The following is a 23,961-nucleotide window of genomic DNA, read 5'->3' as shown; positions in this document are numbered from 1 at the left end:
CTTGTATCTGTACAGCATTTTTAGTCTTCAACTCGCCTCAACTCACAGTTTCCATAGTAACGGGCTGGGAGGAATTGAAGACTGAAAATGACATACAGGACATTCTGTGTTTCCCCCCCGTCTCTTTGAGCTGCTTCGAGGTCGATGGCGTTTGGACTCCAGTGTCTCTCTGAGGTCAATCAGCAAGTCAGCTGACAAGCTAACATTGTCACCCCAAAAGGAAACAATTACTATGTCTTTTTTCCTTTTTCCAACTTTCTGTCTGTACAATAATGAAACTATTGACTATAACTGAGCAGAAAGTTTACACTTCAAATGGCTTTGGAGATGAGATTTCCTTTTCCAGCACAGAGAACTGTACATTATTTTATTTTTTGGTACAGTATAAATCTGTCTTGACAAGGTCTGAGGGGAATATTTTTCTAAACCTTTTTGAGCTTCACTTGGAAGCGATAATAAAGATTACGTTGAGGAAAATGTTTTATTCGTCTGCTCTGGCGGGACAATCTCAGTTATCTCCCATTATGTTTTCTCACCATGATGAACAATATTTCAGAAGGGGAAGAAAACATCTTTAATCATGTGTCTAAATGTATTGGTTGGCACAAAGGGATTTGCTTTACAGAGCAACTTGAAAAGGAGGCGTAGAGAGCAAGCGCAGCAGGAATTCTGAGCAGTAAACTTTGGATAAAAAGGCCCATTATAAAATCATTCAAGAAGTCATTAAACAACTAAAAAGAACAGGAAGCCAATAGCTGGATAGTGTGATTCATTTGAGTTTCAATTTTTGCTGTGGTTTTATGTCATCAAGGCTGCTGAATTTTGCTTCATAACATTTTTTTCGTCTCACTGGCAGAAGTGGTGTTAAGACATCTGGGACGACATAATCTCTAATTAAATGTGCGAAGTCCCTTAGCGAGTTATACAAGTCATCTGTTCCGACGGGATAAGAAAATCTACATTTAATTGTGTAAAATAAATGGTTAAAATAACTAACTACAAACTCTTTTGCTGGGATTTTTGATCAGTTCTCTGCACAGAAAGGGTGTGACAATACCTCCAATAACCACATCTGTGTCTGCATTTTTCTGCTGACATTCTCTTTATGCCCCATAAAAAAAAAGACAGAAAAAGCAGACAATCTGTGAAGCTGTGAACACCCATTCAACCTTTTCACATTTTATCACATCACAACAAGAAACTTCAGTGTATTTTATTTAGATAGCAAGGGAAAGACCAACAAGTTGTGCATCACTTTTAAAGCTGAGGAATGTGACTTTTATAAAAATGTGTCAAACCTGTCACCATGATGTGTTGGTACAATACTAGAGAGATAATGTGTGATAATATTTTCTCCACCTATAATAATGAACCCTGTGATAAGGCACCTCACTCTTACACATAAACATGGCGCTGTTCGGTGTTTTACGATTTCTGCACATCGTTCAGTGGAAGTGGTACAGCGCTACTGGTCAATTAGTGTTACCAGATGCACATTTTCAGTTTACCGTGTTCATTTCCACGTAGACAGGGCTGAGGTAGGTAACCTTTTGAGCTCACCTATATGTGCCCCATCTATACTTTGTAGGCAACCTTTGGAGATCCAACTCACTCTGGACTGGACTGTATTTTTGCCTAGATTTTGTCCTATGACTGAACACACTTGTGTGTTTAGACCAAAGCTGTCCAGCTCCGGTCTTCCACAGTTAGCCTCCTGCAGCTTTAAGTTGCGTCCTTGTTCCAACTCAGCTGATTTAAAGGGCTAAATTACCTAATCAGCATGTTCTCCAGTTCTGTACCAGGCTGGTAATGAGACAATTACGGTGACATCTAAAACTTATAGTACGCAAACCCTTGAGACCCGACTTTGAACGCCACTGTCTTAAACAACTTCAAAACAGAATCCAGCACAAGAATCCAGAGGAGAAAAGAAAAAAATCAAACGAATCCAGAGGAGAGAAAAAAAAATCAAACAATAAGCAAAACTAAATTGAAGATTACCCGACCAGACCAGAATGTTGTCATTAGCCCTCTGCAGCATGTGGACTCTGTGCATGAGGCGATAAACAGCTTGTTGTAATTTAGCTTGTTAATCTAAATTTGAAAACTGCTACACTAACCATTTATTTCTTAAAATTTATTTAATCCCACAAGATTCCCAGAACTCTCAAGGTTCTGACCGCATTCAACTATTCAGGAAATATTTCTACAGCTACACAGCAGGTTAAGAGCTCTTCACGTGAAGGATTTTCTTTTTTTTTTTTTTTAAAAGCCCTGAAATTGAAAACATGTTCTGAAGTCCACTAAGAAAAACAGCTGGAATAGTTGACATTACTGAGAGACCCTGGAGAACAGAAAAAAAAAGATTTATTTGTCCTGTGAGAACAAAGGTGCCACATCAACAATTATCAGTAATAATAATATATTTTCATGAAGGAACAAGACTGACAAATGAGACCAAATTAAAAGTAACTGGAGTCCTGCTTCAACAATTCCTGCTCACAACTCTTTCTTTTCCCCACTTTTTCTTTGCGGCTTCGCCGCAGGAGCATTCGTCTAAATAAGTCAACGAGGGTCAGTAAATCCGATTTATATTCAGCACATCTTCTCCTCAAAAGAGATTAATCTAATTTTCAGTAAGGAGATTCTCGGATCTGCCTCGGCCATTGTTTTCTGACCTCCAAACTCCCTTCCTGGGTGAAAAGGAAACCGCTGGATAAGAGAAATCCGGCAGAATTATGGAACAAAAACAGGCTTGTTTTCATTGCTCACTGGATCTAATTAAATAACAAAAAACAACAAAAAAAAAACGAGCAAGAAGTGCATAAAATTATGCGACATTGCTTGTATGGTCGGCTGTGATTGAATATTTCTACTCAAAGTCTTTGTGTTTCCCATTCGGTGTGTGCATACAGTTGGTTTCTCATCAAATGTGCCGCCGGAGAAAATATCTGATGTTGGAGTTCGTTTCCCAGCTCTTTCTGTTGTTTCGGTTTTCATCTCGTCACCCTACAGCTCCTCGGTCATGAAACAATAAGCCAGGCCGAGACCGACTTGTTTACCAGAACCCAGTAATTTGTGTATTCAATTCAACTTAAAAAAAAAATTGTAGTTTTGCCCTTCGACATGATTATGAATGTCGAACTTAAAACTTTTTTTTCTGCATTAGCTTTTTAAGCTAATGTAATCAAGGTACTGCATCCATATATATATATATATATATATATATATATATATATATATATATATATATATATATATATATATAATAAAAGGTATAGCATCATTTCGGTTGTTTATCTCATAATAATGGTGTACTTTTCATATTTCTAAGTGATAATCACACTTCATTTCTCCCAAAAGTAATGGTTTGCATTATTACAATAGGTATTAATTACATTAATAAAAGTAAACATTATGAAAGTTGATGTGTCTTTACATAATTGTCTGTGGGTTTACATTCAATTTTGGGAAAGTTTGGGAACCCCTGTGATATGGCTGAATGATAGAAAGTTAACTTCCTATTTTAAGAGGACGTCTGACAAGATGAAGCGAGGCAGAGTGTGAATTTAAACGTCAACACTTTGGATGATGAATCCTTTCACGACACAGCCAGAATGTTCTGACGGGAATTTCAAACCATGAATTTGGTGGAATGACAGGAAGGGCGTCCATACGTTGACAGCAAAATCTATTAAGTAGATTTGTTCAAAGCGACCTGGGATTTATGGAAATGGGAAGATTATTGTTTGATTAATAGGCATGCACCGATCCACGTTTTTCACATCCGATACCGATACCAATATCTGAAGTTTAGTATTGGCCGATACCGATCCGATACAGGAAAACTGCAGAATTGACTGAAAATGCCCCCCAACAACTGTAATGAATTACAAATGAATTAGATAACTGCACCAGAACAGCACACTTAAATGTACCAATAGCTTCACAAGTTTGGTCAAACATGTAAAAACAACTTTAATCTGTTCAGTCAGTGCAATTAGGAGTAGAACAGCCCAGAATTAGACTAATTAGATCTGTCCCGATGGACCGGATACATCATCATGATACCCAATCTAGATTTTCTTTTCAATATCCAATACAGATATAAATGATGGACATATATAGATTTTATCGCCATCACATTCCAAATTACTGGACTGGGATTCCTCAAAGTTGCGTTTTCAGCACATTTTATTTTAACCAAATAAGAAACAGCAAAACACCAGCTTTTTATCTTATTTGCTCACATGGGAATGTAAATTATTCAGTATGTACATTTGAGACAGATCCTTACAGAAACACAAAGCAGATGTTAAATCAAAACACCTTGAAACCTTTTGAGAAAGCTGCTGTAAGAGTTTCAAACCAAGAATCAAAAACAACAACAAAAAAAACAGTGGCCTCAGCTCGAATCCTCGCTCTCTGCTACCTCTCACCTGTTTATTCATGAAGACGTAGATGACCGGGTTGATGACGGTGCTCGTCTTGGCCAGGACCGAGGGGATGATGCTCGCCTCGGGCGTGACCAGGCCGGGCGGCCCGAAGGTGGCCAACAGCGCCATGATCCCGTACGGCATCCAGCAGAGCAGGTAGCAGATCACCATGATCACCACCATGAGCAGGACGCGCTGCTCGCGCTTCCTGCTCAGCGACGCGTTGATCCCGCTCACCTGCAGGCGGCACAAGAGAGGAGAGGAGAGGAGAGAAATCAGAGGCTTAAGGACAGAAGAGACTCCCCTCCCGAGATGACGGGATCTGTTTAGGTTTAGGTTTTAATGGCTGGATGTCTGCCGCTTGTCAGAGCTGATGGACGAAAGACAAAAGAGCCAATCAGAAACACTGACGTGAGAAGGAACAGGTTTGTGAGGAGGATATAAGAAGAGTAAGAGGAGAATCCAGAGGAATACGATGTTAGCGAAAACTGAAGGATGACTTGAGAGTTAGAGAAAATACTTCTTACCCTTTTTATTCGTATGTGTCTGACAAAAATAAGATGCTTTCAGAGCTTAGCTAAAAATCAACACTTACTATATAACAAAAGCTGAACAGCTTCCTTGTTTCGTTCAGTCGATATTATATCTTGTTTTTTTCCTGCTAGTGTCCTGCTGCCAGCCGACGGAGATGAATCAGAATCAAAAACAAAGCAAAAAAAGAATCAGAAGTTACATCGTGTTTGTGAGGAACAGACCTGTGAAACAAGGTTTTACTATGAAAAAAAAAAAGAGCAAAAATGATTATTGAGTTACAATTTAAACCGTCTTTGGAATTTCAGATTTGTGAAAAGTGAACGCAGTCCTTCACCTCGTTTTAAAAAAGGTTGCCAACATATCCAAATACTGAATGTTCCAGGACAGACTGAATGTGAATTTAGCCTTCCTGTTTTCTGCCCGAGTCTCTCTCTCTCTCTCTCTGTCCTGATTCAATAAAGGAATCAGGGGTATGACTGCCGTCCTGTTTGTATACTGAAACAATTGAGTATGAAACGATGAAAACTAATGAAGTACAAGGTCACTCAGGATGGAAAAGGTCAGACAAATTCACACTTTCTGTTGATCTGCCTGTAAGAAACAACTGACATGCCTTCTTATGTGGTACAGTTTTCTTTTAATAGCTACTCACACTTTGATTCTTCCTCTGTCTTCCTTTCTTAACATGTAACTGATCACTGAGTTGAGTTTTCTTCACTCAGTAACAACTTCCACACTGAAGAGTGTGTTGGATAGGGAGACCTGGTATCTCTTAGCACTCACTGGCTCATTCTTAAACAATTAATGCGCATCCATACTCTTTCATACGAGTATGAAACACTCGTATGAAATACTCGTTATTAGTATAAAATACTAATAACATATTTCATACGTTATTAGTAACGTCCTGTGGGCCTGTGGGTATTGTAGTTTATATCTGTTGAAGAGACTGATGCTGCGTTTTTGGGAAGTTTACAAAAATTGCGCCAATGACGTAGAAGCACAGGCGTTGCTTTATATTAGATGTGCTTTTGATCACCATAAAGTTACTCAAATTGAAATTACAATAATAAATTTGCTTAACGAAAACACCAATTTAAAAAAAACTCTTGTATTTTGGTAAACAATTCGAGGGTTAGGATGAGGTCGTTTTTTTTTCGTCATATCCAAATTGATGCATTTTCCAAAACTTCACCAGAAACACTTTTTTTTTCGCATCATATGAGTTGCTAGATTGACAGGCGGATGTTCCTACTGGTGGAAACGACAAAGAAGACGACAGGAAGTAGTGGGAGTATGATGGTTTATTTTTATTCGTCGGCAGGTGTTTATGTACAGACACTCACTCAGCGGTCAAGAAGCACAGAAAGAAGGGGAGTCAGTGTGAGAACTGAATAGGTGAAAATAAATGAGTGACAGAAAACGGAGCAAGATTTGGGCTCATTTTAATGCTACATCAAGCTCCAGGGCAGAGTGCAGACTGTGCAAAGTCAGCATTTCCTATCGTGCAGGCTGGAAAAACAACCTGCAGGCACATGCGGACATCACACGCATCGGTATTGCTATAGCATTGTTATGCGGCATTTTTACTCATCATAAGTGCTCAACAATGTCAATAATGAAACAAAATATTATAAAATTAGGTTTAAGCTATTAATTAATTAATTAATAATGTCAAAAATATACATGGGGAGCCGTTTGGGAGCCGAAAGAGCCGGCTCTCCACAGTAAGAAGAGCCATTAGAGCCGCATCTCGAAAAGGAGCCGAAAATCCCATCACTACTTTAGTGGCCGTGAAGGTATCTTCTTCCTTCTAAAGTCAATCACCATCTCTCTGGTCTTACTAATGTTGAATTAATTGATGTAACTGTTTACATCTGTTGCCGCCACGATTTGTAACGACTCGTCGCGTGAGGAAGCTTGTTCACGTGTAACTTTAAATTTCATTTCTTATTTAATGATAATGTCACTGTAGTGGCACTCTGCGTCCCAAAAGTTCGTTGTACCACCTTTGCAGTTTGTCTAGCAACAAATATTTGAATCACTCGACTGAAACCAAGTCTTCTTTTATGATGTTTACTTAAAGAACTCCAAAAATACACTTACAGAAAAAATGAAAGGCTCGGTACAGATCGGTCAAAAAATTGTGTTGCTTCCACCGTATCCAACTGCAATCTGCCCTCACACATGCATACGGGCAATGTTAATGTTATGCATTACGTAGTGGAAGCCAAAATTACTTTTCACAATAAAAGTATCCCTTTATATTAACTAAGTTATACATTTTAGAAAATATACTCAAAATGAATTTCTTAAAATTAAATTAAGCATATTTATACATTTTTAATCTAAATTATTATTCTATATGAATTCCCCATTAACTGGCTCTTACAGTCACAAATGCTGAATTTTTGACATTAGCAGAATATTGAAGACTTGTGTACATATGTAATCTGGTACACTGAAAGAAACCAGATATGTTTTAATGATAATAATAGTTGCTATATTACATTAGCTCAATAAAGCTGGAGACAAGTTCATTCAGCGTTGTGACTTTGGAACCAATCCCTCTAATAAGTGTGTCCTTCCCCAGAGTCAATCAGGATGAGCTCAGTGCTCGAGCTGTGAAGTCGGATATCGCCACTTCTCACAGGAAGGGATGTGATTTTGCATTAAACAGAATAACTGTGTGTGTGTGTGTGCGTGTGTGTGTGTGGGTGCGCGCGCGCTTAACGGAAACAGAGCATTTAACCTGCTAAGTGAGAGCTCAGGTTTCGCTGGAGGTAAACGATGACGGTGAAATGTTGGACGTTAGAGGAGAAAGGGCTTCACAAATACACCTGGTGAAACATGACTATGAAATGATCAAATGTTTTCAATAAACTCAGCTAGACATTAGCTAGTTTAACTCAATCGCCAGAATTCTTTGACTTGATTTTTTAAACTAGTTCTGTTTTTTTTACACGTTTTAATTTTTACTTTTTAAGCTAATTAATTATTTTAACTCATATCTACTGTTATTTTTTTTTCTTTTTTTAACAACTTCTACCAGTTATTTTGCTCTTGCTGTACAGTCCTTTGGTGCAACTCGATTGTTGTAAATTGCAGGATAAATAAAGTTGGCATTGCTACTTCAAAAAAAAAAAGGGGCACACTTAAATTTTGCTTTGTCAGCAGAGCAGAGCTTTCTAACAGGATTTTGCTAAATGGATATGTAACTGCTTGCTCACATAAAAAGACGGAGTGGGCACTCTTCTGTTCACCAAAGATCCTCTATGAGGGAAAGAAATTAGATCATTTTTGAAAAGCCGATTTATTTTAGAAACTTTATCACTAAGTGAGACATTACATAGATTAATTGCACACAGATGGATACTAGAAAGCCTTTGTTTCTGTCAATTGTGATTTTCCACATAACATTTAAAACAGAAATGTGGGCGTGATGAGAAGTGCTTAATGCCTTAATGGTTGTTATTTTGAAAAGGTTCTTTTAATCTGACAAGCAGAACTTATTCAAACTGATTGAATATGAATTTAAGTAAAATGTGCCATGGGAAAGCTGGGAACAAGTCAATAGAGCAGAAATATATATAAAAAAAACAACTTTAAAAATTCTGAGAAAATTGTAGTTGCTTTTTTTCTTTATTTTGCTAAATGTACTAGTTGAAGTCAGGAGGAAACGGTTTTAAACTGGAGTTTTTCCTCACCAGACTGAAAAACAGGAGAGGAAGCTGCCAAAAACAAAACCTTACCACATAAACCACGACGTGAAACACTTCCACGCTCAAAAACACTTTCCCTCCGGCACAATTAGAGCTTCTATCCATCAGTGTCACCGACCGATGGCCAGCTCTGCCACTTCGTTTCTTAGCCGAAATGACAAAGGTCACGACCTCCAAGAAGATCTCCAGCTGTGGCAGCCTTTGTTTTATGGCATTTCACCGACGTTTGCGGCTCTGGTCCTAAGAAACATTCCAACACCCAAAGAGAAACAAAAATACGAATCGCAAGAAAGACACTTGACCGTTACATGTGAGAAAACAAAGGAATTGAAAGTAAAACCAGTTCCCATTTAAAGGAAGAGCCAGTAGCACCATGTGCGGTTTTGGCCGCCTGTAGCTTGTCATTCTTTTAGCATTCATACCCAGAGCTGGGCTTTTCATCAGACAGGTGTGTTTGTACTTGTTGAACAGCGAGATCCTGCGTAGATAAACGCTCCTCCATTGTGGCAGGCTAATCAAACTTTTCCGGGGACTGACAGCCACTTCACATTTTTCTCATTTACCCCCCAAGAGTCTTCAATAACCGTCTGAAGTGGAGATTTTGTTTTGCTCAGGAAGATATTTGTGCAGAACTTCAAACTCTCGAGTGTTTACTTTCTCTGAAAAGGTTTGTGGAAAGGCTGCTGGATTAGCCGCTTTTACAAACGATGGGTTTACAATGGTCGGCTCTGGGGGACGGGAAGCAAGAAGATTTTGCCGCGACGGTCGGAGTTTATATGCGAACGGTGAGTTTTTGGTAACTTGTTTTTGGTTTAATGTGGAGAAGAAGTCTTAAATATTTAAATGTGGGGAGTGCCGTGGTGGCGTAGCTGTTAGCGCGACCCGTATTTGGAGGCCTTGAGTCCTCGACGCGGCAGTCGCGGGTTCGACTCCCGTACCCGACGACATTTGCCGCATGTCTTCCCCCTTTCCTGTCAGCCTACTATCATATAAGGGACACTAGAGCCCACAAACCCTGGAGGGGTACAAAAAAAAAATTTAAATGTGGCTACGAACTGTTAACTGCGTTGGGTCCAAAACAGGGAGAAAACTAGAATCCTCACAAAAGTAGGAAATTGTAAAAGTTTTTTCCACATTCACTTCACCATAAAAACTGGTGGGGAAAATAAAATCAAATTATTGTTGCTTTATGAGGAAAGATGTTAGATAACTGCAAAAACACTAAATCTTACCAAGTAATTTTGGCCTACTTTCGTGTGTAAACATCTTTGTACACTTGAAATAAGTCAAAACTAACTTACAAGTCACTTTTTAACAAGACATAGGAGCTTGTTTAAAGTCAATAATAATATTGGAGGAACATTTCTAGTTCCACTGGCCGAATATTTCACTTACAACAAGACATTTTACTCATGTTGTCAGAGAAACTAGTACTTTTTGTTCCATTTTCAGCAAGTTCCTATGTCTTGCATGAAAAGTTACATGCAAGTTGGTCTCATCTCATTTAAAGATATTTGCACTAAAAACTAGACCAAAAATACTTTGGTGGGCATTTATCGTATTGTTTATCGTGAAAAATTTCTTATTTATGATAAGAAATTCGATTTATCATTGTCACTACAAATTTGAAGCAAAAGAATTGACAGTATTATGGGAAATGTAATTTTTGCCATTTTCTCCGCTGTTTGTTCCATGAGAGCGTCAATAAAATTATTTTTTTAAGTATATTGCTCCTGATGGAGCCTATTTCAAATGGGAATGTTTTTAAAGAACAATGCTGTGCCGTACAGACACAGCCAAAGAAACAATTACCTTTTTTAAAAAATCATAATCTATATCAATATCACAATAAGACCTCAAAATATGATGACAGGATTCCAAGTCCACATTGCCAATTTCCACTCAATGCAGCACTCAAATAGCCAATAAACACATTCTTACAAGCTCTAGAGAATGAAACAAACTTCAATGTCAGGTCGAGAATAAAGATTTGTGGATTTGCGGTGCCGTCCAAACTGAGAAAATATGAAATTAGAGCATTATTGCTCTATCGTAGATCTGAATGATGCTGCGCAGCCGAAGGTTTCAGCTGCTGTTTATGGCGGATTATATTCGATGAATGATTTTTTTTCCCTCCATCAGTTTACCTTGAGGATTACACAGGCAAATGGCATCAACGCTCCGCTGAGCAGAGCAGACATGTCTGAATGCCTGGTGAGGCTCAAGTTGAAAATGATTTAAAAAAATTGTACAACTACCTGTTGACGGAAAACAACAGGGAGAAACGAAACGTCTAGACAGCTGAGGCGGCGTTCCTCACAAGGCCTGATGCTGCCATCATGGAACCTCAGATCCTTCTTTATTAAATTGTTTATATGCACAGATTTGGCTGTTTTTGGGAACTAAGCTTTAGTCTACTTTGGAAGAAATTTTAACATGTTGTACTTTGTCCCTTTATGTGAAAGTTGCTTGTTTTGGGAAAAGAAAAGGAAAAACTGAGTAATGATCGAAGTTCTATACACCATCTTGTACTAAAATATTAACAATAATAAAAAAAAAAATGCGGGCACTCACAACATTGGTTAAATTCTCAGTACTGAAATATGTTCTCAGCAGTCAACGCTTACGAAATAACAGAGAATGTAACAAGGCACGTTACATGTTCTCTCTTAGTAACCAACAGTAGCTGCGTTTACTTGTCAATATTCCTCTTATGTTGAATAAACAAAATTCTGCAATTCCGCGGAGCGACCAGCTCGTACGTCAGAGCCACGTTCAAAGAGCAGACGGTGGAAGGTTCCTTGGTTTTTCCATTAACCAAGGAACACAGTTAAAATCACGTGAATAAGTTTGTTCACGCGATAAGTTGACAACAAACATGCAATGCCTTCGTCCTCCAACTACTTCCTGTCGTCTTCTTCGATGTTTCTGCCAGTAGCGACATCCAGTTGTTGATCATGTGACTCATGTGATGTGAAAAAAAAAGTGTTTCTTTGCAATTTTGTGAAATAAACTAATTTCCATATGGCCAACCCACCCCCCTTATTGCACTTGATTTTGCTATAAAATGATACTCGGTGGCTGGAAAACACATAACACTGCACCTTTAAAGCAAAAAACAAACAGAAAACCTAAGTTGTAGCTCAGATTTTGCAATTTACTTTCCTCTCATTTGCAGCAGGAAAAAAAAAACTTCTTAGATTTCACTTTTGATCAGTATGTGCCATAGAACAGAGCAGCAACACCTTCAAAGGTAAATTTAAGAGAAAACCTGTTGTTCTTAACAGATTCTTGAATAATAACTGGACTTGTGAAAGTGTGTGGAAGGTGATATGGACAGATGACAGTCTGGCGCCTTACCAGTTCATATTGGCCAGCTGTTCACAATCTCCCTATATATTCTACAGCGGTCCTTTTAATACCAAACAAAGGCTGTTAACTTATTATTATTATTATTATTTTTTTACTTGCAGCTTGTTTGTGTCAGCTGGTCAAAGCCGCAGCGGTTCCTTTGTTAGGTTAGGTCAGGGGTCGGCAACCTTTTCTATTCATAGAACCATTTGGGACCGCCTCCCAATAAAAACAAAGCACTTGGAGCCACAACCCATTTTGACGTCATATGTATAAAACCTATATGCTATGTACAAAAATCGATACTATGTTGCGTTTATGAAATCAACGAACTGCTGCAGAGAACACAAAATTTTATTTCTGCATGTAACAAAACGCATTTTACACTTTGTTGATGCTCAATTTCAAACAAAATACCCCCTGTCTATTTGGGTCTTTGTATTTAAGAAATAAAAATCGAAACCTACCCAAACCGCACTGAAGGAGAAATAGAAACAGAATAGATAAAAATCAAAACTTATCCAAATATTATCCACCGGCACTGAACGAACCAAGCAAACCAAAAAATGCGCAGTCTGCTTCTGTGTCCCATCGCGTGTGTGCGGTCACCTGTCCTCCTGAATAAAAAAAAAGAAAAAAAAGACTATTTCACTTAACAATATATAGTTATGTATTTATATTTGTAGATAATCTCCATCTGTAAATGGCTTACCATGCTTGATTATTTCCTGAGTAGCCACGAAACTGGCACATGTAGTGGAGTTTGCGTCTTAATCCACTTCTTGAAGCGACTCCTGCTCGCTTCTACGGAGCCCTCTAGGGGACATGGGGAATTTTTTCTTTTGCGTTCTTTTTTCTTTTTCGCAAAACCTTTTGCGTTCCCTCGCAATACTCTACTGGTCAGTTATGCAGCATAATTGAACACTGTAAGCCTTTCTTACGGTGGCCGCCGTACTTTCTGCTTTAATATAAGATCATGTGAGGTTTTTCCATGAATGTTAGAATCTTTTTGTGAAACATCTGAAATTTTATATCTTTCTTTAGGATAGAAATTGGCACCACAAACCTACGATATCAACAGGACCTTCCGTAAGTAGGAAAGAAATAAAAATACATTATAATTTGGACTATTTCTGAGTTATTATCATAAATCATCTGACAGTTTTGATTGTGTCTCTGTTGTGTTCTAGTCTGAATGGTTTAAAGAGCTGCTTTCAGTGCCGCTCCATCTTAGCCTTAACAGACATAAACATGCAGTAAAAAAATCGATTTTCAATCAGTGTTTTGCACCAAACAGTTTTTATTATTAACAAGTTTTTATTATTAAAAACACGACAAACTAATGATGGTAAAGGGATTAACTCTGGGTTAACTCGGAGAATCTCATCTGTCTGTCTATCAATCAACTCCAAACCTCTTCTTTGTTCTGTCACAATTATCGATTTATTCCATTTTGATGATCAGGCTCCAAACTTTGCCAGGACTGACCGCCCCGCTCACCGCTTCCTAAAACACACAAAGCCAGTATCCTTCCCATTCAGACCTGGTGACGTCACTCCCACGTCGACACACCTAAGTGTCAAAGCCTCCTGCTCCTGTCATATCAATAATTACTTATTTCATTCATATGGCTCTTACAGAGCCTCAGTGAAAACTTGTTTATTATTATTGCATACTGTACTGCATAACATAACAGTACAGTACTGCGAGGTAACGCAAAAGTTTTGCGAGGGAACGCAAAAGAAAAAAAATCCCCCATGTCCCCTAGGGGGCTCCGTACACTTCAGCCTTTCGCATCAGCTCTGAAACGGCCTTTTTTCTCTCCTCTCCCTCGGGATATTTTTTAGCAAAGACAGAGAGTTTGTTCTCGAAATGTCTTTCAACATTTGACTTCTTGTTGTTTGCCAGTCTTTCGCCACATATTAAGCAGCCTGGTGAACCAGTTTCATCAGCGGTGAAAGCAAAATGATCTGTCCACGTAGCACTAAATGTTCTGCCATCTTCACAATGTTTCCTTTTCTTGGATTTATTCATGCTGTATCTTCCAGGCAAGGATCAAAAAGTCAATAAATCAGTGCGCTAAAAAAAATGCGGTCTGCCAGACAGGAATGCCTGTCGCACATCGGCGGACATGACGTATATTTTGGGTGCTAAAAATGTTCAAAACTTTTGTTTTATTGTACAAGTTTACCATAATCTTCAGATTTAGAAATTTATTTTAAAATGATTTTAATTTATAATTTTTTAATGATTTAATTTTAATAAAATATTCTATTTCCCAAAGTCACTGGGAGCCACAACAGAAGGATGAAAGAGCCACACGTGGCTCCGGAGCCATTGGTTGCCGGCCCCTGGGTTAGGTGAAAGAACCGTGAGCGCAACGAGCCCCGGCCGGGTTCCTGCGGCGCGGCTTGAGCGACGTGCGGCAGGCCGTCCGTCTGAAAAGGCCCCGCATGAAAGCGCTGACGCTGGCAGAGCAGAGGCCGTACAAACTGCTGAGCGTGAAGGAGGAGGGTGTAAAAACGCGTGCCCACGTGACAGCATCGACGGACAAGTTGTCGTCGTTAACGCGAGTCGGACTGGCTAAAAAAAGAAAAAAAGAGATGAGGTGTGGTGTCAGAAACTAAACTTCAGAATGAATGAGGAGAGCGGCGAAACTTTTTTTTTCCTGCCCCGGTGGTTCAGTTTTCTGTTGGAGGGGCGTTTTTCTCTCTCTCTCCCTTCCAGACGTCAATGAAGCCGACATGAACAGCCTGCTCTCAGTACGTGTCAGCCGGGCAGAAAGACGTTTCCCTCCGTGGTCCTGCGCTGTCTGTCTGTCTGTCTGTCTGTCTGTCTGTCTGTCACACGGAGACGCGCAGCAGAAATGTCCCGTCTGTGGGCAAAGCCATCTATTCTAATCACAGCTTGTCACGCGCAGAAAGAAAGAATAATGGCGCGTGAAGTGAGGGAGGCGCGTGACGCCGCGTGGCTCCAGAGCTTCTGACAGCGACGCGACGCTGTGAGGCGTTCAGGCTGTTCACGCTGTAGGTAAAGAAGACACTGCACGTCTGAGTGACGTAGAAACACCGCAGGTTTGTCTTTGAGGGAATAACATTACAACATGATGTCAAGCTAAAAAAAAAAAAGGTTGATTTTACACAATACTGGCTCTTTAAACAGTTGCAGATCGGGCTTATTTCCCCCCCCAATAACACTAACTAATGAAGAACTTACACACTAAAACCTGCTGGGTTAAAAACAACTCAATTTGTGACCCAGTGGTGGGTCAAATTTGTACCAACGCTGCGTTTTCCCTCAACTGGGTTGGGTTGATGGTTTGACCCAACATACTGGGTTAGGTAAACTACCCAAACGTTGGGTTAAATGGACAATTAATTAACGTTAAAATTACCCTAAATTTAGGTTGAAACTCATAACCATTCACAAGGGGTTTTGTACCACTATAATTGGGTAAAAAAAAAAAAAAAATTTATTTATTTTAAAATTCACCATATAAAAACTGGATTAAAAACGATCTGAAAACTACTTTTATTTCCACACGATACATATACGAAGCCAGCAGAATTCATTTGCAAAAGTTTCAAAACGTACAACATACGTACTTACAAGTACTAAGTTGTTTGTTTTAAATACATAATTAAATCTCTTCAACTTATTATTTGGCTACAACTGCAGAAGTACATGACACTACACATTAAGACATCATTTCACGTAAACTGTTTGTTTTACAGCAAGTACAGGTAAAAAAAAAAAAAAAAAAATCAGCCATTAGACGGAGGAGTAACTTTATCAACACTTTAGCATCATTTCTACCAGCTGCCTGGTAGAATTTTATTTAAGGGCATCAGAGTAAAGGAGGCTAAATACACTTGTAAATAAATCTAAATAAACACTGTGCCATTGTTCTTCCACTTCCTAATCATTTGCTAATCTGTGTCAGTGCGTCGCATAGTTTGTGGTTTGTAAGAAGATAAACTCTGGCAAACTTCAAACATTCTTATAACGTGCGAATGCTTTTATGAACGCCTCCTAAGTTCTGCGCATTTAGAAGGCATTCGGCTCACTGGCATGAAGATGTTTACCAAAACCAGAAAGCGGAAGTCTGTTTTTGTTTTTTGGCAGACAATCAATCAGCAGCGAAACATGCGAAGAGCCTCGTCAGGCAGCAGGTCGCCGCGTTCAAAGCGCAGACGGCGGAAGGTCTGGTATGACCTGCGGCGCCGCGGACCGAGTCCAAAGCGAAGCGGCGAGCGCGGCTTTGTAGCCGGGGTCAGGCCTGGGGCTGATTAAAGTTTCAGTAAAGAGCAGGACGGAACCGGACTGACGGGGCGATGGGATCAGATTTCATATGTTTCACTGAAAGCAAAAAAAAAACAAAAAAAGAAGAAAACACTCCATCCCAAGGTTGTGGATGCTTTGTTTGACATTTCCTTGTCTGAAGGCAAGTCAGAACTCCTGCAGGTTTTGTCAGCGGTGATGGAAAGGTCCAGAGGAGCAGAAAAAAAATAAATAAATAAAACATAAAAATGAGGCAGGAGTCCTGACATCCACCTTATCTATTTTTCAGCATTGCTTCCCAAAGAGAATGTTTTTTTTTGTTTGTTTTTTTTATCGCTTGTTGTTGGCTGACAAGTATTTCCTCGCCTGCACAGTTTGGGGGAGAAGTTGGATAAAGAGAAATCAAATAATTCTGGGACTCTGGTGTCATTCAGTCACAATGGAGCATCGGGACAATGCTAGGAAAATTAAGAAAATAAAATACTAAAAGTACCCGAATAAAGTGATAAAATTACAAAAATAAGCTTATATTACGAGAAGTCGTACGGTAAAGTCGTTAGTATTACAAAAATAAAGTTACATTACTACTTTATTCTTGTAATATTCTGCTAATATTGTATCATTTCGACTTTATTCTTGTACGACTTTATTTTTGTAATATTGTCTTTTTTCTGCGACTTTATTCACATATTATTTTGACTTTATTCTTGTGATATCATGACTTTATTCTCGTAATTTTATGACCATTTTCTAAGCATGGTCCACTCATACTTGGTCATGTTCCATAGTTGGATGCGCTTCTCTCTGTTTTTGCCTTTAAGCTTTACTGTCCTTATTTCCTCTCCTTTCTGGTTTTTTTAATCTGCGAGAAAGCCAGTAGAAAACCTAGACTAATCTTTTTTCTTTTTTTTTTACCTCTAATTTGCCAGATGAACTACATAAATTACAGAACACCAGAGGGGAAGCATGCCACTTGGACTGCTTTACTCACTGTTCTCTCCAGTGTCCCGCAGAGCGACCCATAAAAGGTTGTTTATTGAGACCGGGCGTGAGGGAGCGCCGAGTCGAGAGCAAAAGCTGCCTGGAGGGAAAAAACGTTTCCTCGGCTCTGCGCCCTCTACGGTGGCTGCTGATTGCTGGTGGTCTCAGGAACAGAGACAACTTGTACATGTCACACCGTGCAAACTTGATCTTATGAGATCAGAGCAGGAATTTCTTGCTGCAGCAGAATCACGAGATCCACTGTGTGTGTGTGTGTGTGTTTTTTTCTTCTGGAGAATTCCTGACTGTGCTTAATGTTTGGTGTAGGCTGTCTCGTAGGGAGGGAGGGACTGCTGAATGAGCAGTGATTTGTTTTCATTAAAAAGCTCACTGTGTGGACTAGGGTTGATCCATCAGAGCAAATACATTTCTTTAAGAAAGTCATTTGTGTCAAAGCTAATAGAAATACACATCTGCGTTGGCACACAGCTTTGAAACGGTAACAACAAAAGTTTAATGTGTTTTTCAGGCACAACCAAGATAATTATGTTACCTTCAATTCTTATAAAAATGCTGCATATGCCAAATACGACTTGATTGAATTTTGACGCCTTGAAATTGGGCCTCTGTCTCTTTAAGAAGCTCCTACTCTTTCTGACACTCCGCCTTCAGGAAGTCATCACAACAATGCCTTTTCGTTATGTCGCTTCCAACTGACGCTCTGTTTCACAAGGTGTTTGATCATTGCTGCTGCCACTAGTCTAGAGGGTCTGTATGGCGAGAGCTCTGCAGGAGACTGTAGCTCCAGGGAGGAGCTTTACGTCAACAGGTGGTGCTTTGTACAACTAGGCGTTTTGGCCGTCCTGAATGGTTGCCACGGGAGATTTAAGGATTCCTCAAACGTGCACGAAAGAATCGAGGCAAAACTCCAGGAATGTTTTTGATCAGGAGATAACATTATAACATGATGTAAAGCTCAAAAGCATTGATTTTAATTAAATGTAATTTGGCTTGGCTATTAACATCTATTAATATTTTTTTTTATTAAAAATTGATTATTGATTATTATAAATGTACAGCTGCATCACAATGCCATTTTTTTTGTTCTTTGCTAGTTTAAAAAAAATATTAGTAGACTCAATCAACTCAGCCAAATTAGCCGCTAAGGCAAATGTATACAATCTGCACGATAAAGCAATGTAAGTTCACATAGCAACACATAAGTTGTTTGGCTAAAGGCAACGCGGCAGCTAAACGTTTCTGTTGAGAAACTGTGGAAATGCTAATATCGGCTAATATAGCATCATTGTAACCTAAAGTCAGCTAAAAGTTAGCTGTGTGTTCGACTTGTTAGCTTCCACGTCTCTGAGGATTCGTTAACGTTTCCAACAAGCAACATCTTTCCACTACGTATAAGGAAACTGGTGCTGATTACCGTGGTACTTTGTGTTTGTAATATGACAAAATGTGACAAAGTGTGTGAATACTTTTGCGAGGCAATATATTACATAGACGTCGTTTGGACTCATTCCAGCACACATCATTTCATGTATGAGTTTCATGTATGCATTCACTTGGGTTGGCCTGTAATCATCCCAGAAGCCTCAAAACCCATGAATGGGATCAGCTGCTTCTTATACAAGTATGGACAAATGGACTATTGGGTTATCCTTACATCAATAAGTATAATCAAATAGTCTCATCAGTCATATTTAGACAAAAACAGCTGAAAATGGGAAAATATCCCCCTTGATCACTAGTCTCATCCTGGCATTGGGAAGGAATAATTTAGTAATGGGCCAATTACCGGTATCTATGTATGCCATGGATAAATACTGGAATACAGTTAGACCATGGTATTTTCCCTCCGTTATGTTACAGTACTACAATATGTCTTTTTACCATTATAATACTCACCAGAAGTTAGATGATAGAGACTTTTCTTATTTCTTACATGGTGCATTCGTCTTTTCTTTAAATTGCATTTTATTTTTTTAAAGAGAATCACAGCATGTCAGTCTGCATTTCTTTAGAAAGAAAACTCACCTTCAGCATGTTACTATCACACAGAAGAACGGGTCTCCAGGTGAGTCTATAGGTCTGGTGTTGTGTTGTAGAAATAAATCAATACATGTCCGTTTCAGAGACAGCTCTGACAAGAACTCCAGTCATTACATGCGGCTTTTGTTTCTAAAGACTTTGCCACTCTCTGTGGACGCCTGCTCTTCAATAAGACCCCCCCTCCCCCACTTGTTTTCCTTCGACCAGCATCACCTATCCCAGGCGAGGGGCCGTGTATAAGAACAATTTAAAAGTTTGTAAAGCAAACAGACTTCTTCTGTTCATAAAGCAGACCACTCAACTTGGGCATGAAAACATGACATATTAAACATTCCTAATATAAACATCAAAACAGAGGATTATTGCACACTTATTTACAAATATATGACTTAATTTTTTGCATTGCTAAATTATTTTTGATAGTACGTAATTAAGACATGTATGAAGCTGCAGGTCCTCTGCCTTCAGCTTAGTGACATTTTTACTGTAATGTCACTAATCTGTTTATTAATAGACTCAACATGTCAGATTGAAAATTTAGTGCCTCACACACAACCTAGGAGTGGTCCAATGGGTTCAACAATTAAGCATTAAACATGCTGAGGTGAGTGCATTTGCATAGCTTAGCATTATATACATATACATCAGTGACTGATGCAGTCTTTATTAGCTAACTTTGTGCACACAACAGAGCAAGTCAAAAACGTCTTCCTTTCTTACTTCACATTTTGAGTTTCAAAGACAGAAACAACGTGATGTCAACCCTCAACACACGTTTTCACACCCAGCAGTCCATATAGATAACTTTTAACTACTTCATCAGACAAATTCACACACTGACACATTCAATATTTGTTACAACAGTGACCACATGAGAGAGATAATCTGAAAAGAATAAAAAATGAAGCTCCTTTGATTTTCCCTATTGACTTGCTGTCAACTGAACAAATACACCGCTCTGTCAGAATCAACCAATCAGAACCAGGAGGCGGGTCTTAGCGCTGTCAATCTACGCTACTGCTGGTTCACAACAGCATAGCCTACCATGAAAGCTAAGGCTAGATGACGGTGGTTAAACTATTTTCCTGGAACTGTTAGTTGTTCCGCCGACATTAGCACAGTTAGCAGCACATACCTGAGCATGACTAACAGCACTAAGACCCTCTCCCGGGCTTTGATTGGCTGTTTCTGACCGGGAGCTGTACTTTTCTTCAGACAGTCAGTAGCAAAAGAAGGAGGGGGAGGAGATCAATCTTTTCACAGATGATCTTTCTCATATTATACTGTCACAAAACGGTGACAGTTTTAACAAACGGAAAAAAATATTTTTGTAACTTAGACTTACTGACATGTCATGAAAAGGAGACTGAACCAGACTGATAAAACCCAAGCATCACTATAGCAGTGGATAGCAAGCACAGATAAAAAATAAAATAAAAGTAACTCAACTACTTATTGGGTCTTAGAATAAAGCCGCCATGTTGGCCGGGTTCTGGTCTGCTGGGCAAACCAGAAACCAGGGAGGTTGAAACTTAAACTACACAGGACGAACAGAGAGAGAAAAGTGAAGGCAGTGAGGAAGGGGGAATCAAATTGTGAAATAGGGCAAAGAGAGGAAAATGTGCACAGCGGGAAGGAGAGGGAACAGCGAAGTGGAGAGAAACGAGAGGAGGAGTGATGGAAGAGTGGATTTCCCAGAGGGCGAGAGATGGAGGGGAAACGGCAGGAAGTCCTTGCAGGTGTGTAACCAACTTCTCCTGAGTCAAATATTAACATCAAATTAGCATTGAGGTGTCGTGGCAGATAAGCCTCCCCCCCCCCACGTTGCCGTCTTCGCGGTTGTCTGGATGGAGCGTTGTCATGAGGGGTCCGGCCCGCGCCGCCACAGGCTGGGTTTGGATTCCAGTGTGAGCAGATTTAGCTGACTGCAGAGAAACGCGCAGCAGTCACGGCCGACTCGCCGGCTACACGGCCGTTCAACCTTAAGAGACAGGGCTGTCATGTAGACTCTCTTCACTACGCAAGCCGCCACAAATAACCGCCTCGTAACCTTCGAGGGAAACGGACGAGAGCCAGGTGATTTGAGGCAATTAGTATCTACCACACCTGGAGAGTTTTCTTTTTTTTTTTTTTCTTTTGCTGCTGGAATGTGCTGGAAGCGCCGGAACAACCCCTGGGAGAGGTGAAGTGGAGCAGGTTGATGTTAGCTCAACTGGAAAGAAAGGAGTAGAAGCAATTTACCGTATATTCTGTCTATCTCCTGTCTTTACATAAAACTGTTTCCTTTTTTCCCTGTAAGTCTGTCAGCTGATTGTGTCTACTGTGCTATGGTAAAACATTGTCTCTTACGTTTTTCAGAAAATGCAATAAATATCGAGATCAAGACTAAGTATTGCAGTATTCAAATAAAAATGTCCCATTCATTAAATTTTTGGCTCAATTACATGAATTAAAACAATTTCAGGTCAATAATTGACATAATTAAAACCCGCCTGACAACATGAGGTAGGCCATGAGATCTCAAAAAGCAGAATATTCAAGACGAGAATCATTAACATCAACATCAGGAAAGGGTTACACGAGTGCTTTCACACCTGACAGTCCGGTAGACTCGGTTCGATTCGGGTCCATAAATTGCCAAAATCACATTTTCAGCTGGTGAGGTTCGCTTTTACACTGCAGTGTGAAATGAACCAAACGCTTCAATAAACCTGTTCCCCTTCTTGCCTGTGGTGGCGCTACAACAAGAACCACCGAAGGAAAAAAGAAGACAAGAGCGCAACTTCCTTCTCCACAAAATGTAAAGGAAAATGGAGTGGCGTCAGATTTTGGGACTTCTTTTTCGTCTTTGGTAAAAGACGACGGACTAATTCACCCGCTAGCCCTAGACTCACTTATGTTTTGGTTGTATTTACCCAGAATGCCCTGTGCTATAGTCCGGTTCCTGCTTTTGGAGAAGTCTCTGGTTCCATTGGCATTCCTCATATGTCCCAAAAAACATTTTGGGAAAATTTGGACTAACGAAACAAAGGAGGAAACTTTGGGAAGGTGTGTGTTCTCTTACATCTAGTGTAAAACTAAACACATTTCAAAAAAGTACTTGTAAGGACAAGTTGCAATGGTGTCAGTTAGATGGTTTGCTGTTTAATAAGTGTGTAAGGGTGACAAAAGGCAAAACCAGGCAAAATCCATAAGGGAGCTAAAACCTTTCCACAGCATTGTAACTGTCATGCTATGATCCAAAGTTTTATTTTAAAAAAGGAGCAAAACACACATACTTCTGCACTTTGTTCAGTTTTAACTTCACTACTCTTCAGCAACTGTCCCTTTTAAAAAAACATGTTTCCTCATAACTTACGGTCTTTTTTTCCACATTTTTTTCCGATAATTTATTTAACAGAAGCATGTGCCTCTGTCAAAATACCCCCCCTCCTCCCTGGCTTCTGACTGACAGCCGGAGCTTTTTAAGACCCGCAGCACTGGAATTATAAATGTAATGTAACTCATTTTTGTTTCAGGCATCCATATGACAGCTGGAGATTTAAGCTAAAGCTAAAAAGGCACATCTCTGTTGAGAAGCTGTATCTGTGTGTGATTAGTTATTCCAGGCCTTTGGCAGGACTTGAGACGGCCGTAACGTCACCGCGACATCAAAGCTAAAGTCGAATGCTGGCAGCCGAACACGAACGCCTCGGAAAGCTACACGCTCGCCAATCTAATCACACTCTTCACCCTTCCATCAACTTCCTTCCCCACTCTGCCAGAGGGGCGGCGGAGGGGGAAGCGCAGTTGCGGAGACGGGGCATTTCAGCCGACGCAGGGAGTCACATGAAAACCCATTAGTGATTGTGAGGGTGACATTTGTCTGAAATTACTTAGCAGAAGGGAGCTTGATGATTTGTTAATCATCTGAACACAACTGCAACAAGATGATGTTTTGTGGGATCCGTGGACAATTGGTGAAATAATTTGATCTCCTGCGGTATTTTGTGAGTTTGCCAACTTACAAAAAATAGTTTCTTGTTAGTTTTATAGTTGCTGTGTTACCCATGTGGCACCAAGAGTAAATCAATGGCTGCTACGCCTGATCTCAACTTCCTACAGTACAGTATAGTGTCTTGCCAATTTATTAATGCCCCCTTAACATTTGAACTTATATGAATTTTATATGGCAGACTAACTTAAAGCAGTGCATAATTAAGTGACACCTGGCTTTGAAACAGAGGAGTGTAGAGAGGATTTGTATTCAGGCCTGTGGAGTCCAAACTTAGTGGAACAATCTTTTCCTGCAGTTACACATCAATAGAGTTTTTGTCTCCATTCTTTGCAAAAAATATTTCTTAGCTCTGTTAGGCTTGCTGGAGAGTATCTATGAGCAATTCCTCACTTTGATTTATCTCTGAACTTTGACTGGGTGGAACATGGATAGGATTTGATCTAAATCCCGAGTCTTGGAGTTTCTACTGGGATCTGTTGTCTTTCAATGAAGTTCAAAATTTGGGATATTATTTTATGACATAAACCTCTCTTGAACTTCACCACAACCTGATCTGAAGCCAATAGAAACCACAATCAGACAATGACAACAATAACAA

General features: G+C 39.6%; 1 protein-coding gene across 1 annotated transcript in view; it reads right to left on the bottom strand.

Annotated features, from left to right (window-relative positions):
- The window catches only part of LOC102235152 (vertebrate ancient opsin-like), a 92,227-nt gene that overhangs the window by 11,687 nt on the left and 56,579 nt on the right, over positions 1-23,961 (bottom strand). The window contains exon 3 of the mRNA XM_023336001.1: positions 4,440-4,673. Coding sequence (XP_023191769.1) covers positions 4,440-4,673 — 234 coding nt within the window. The remainder of the gene's footprint in view (positions 1-4,439; positions 4,674-23,961) is intronic.

The sequence above is a fragment of the Xiphophorus maculatus genome, chromosome 6 (genome assembly GCF_002775205.1).
Source record: "Xiphophorus maculatus strain JP 163 A chromosome 6, X_maculatus-5.0-male, whole genome shotgun sequence".
Classification (NCBI taxonomy): Eukaryota; Metazoa; Chordata; class Actinopteri; order Cyprinodontiformes; family Poeciliidae; genus Xiphophorus; species Xiphophorus maculatus.
Note: the sequence above shows the minus strand (reverse complement) of the source record. Positions and strands in the feature narration are given on the sequence as shown.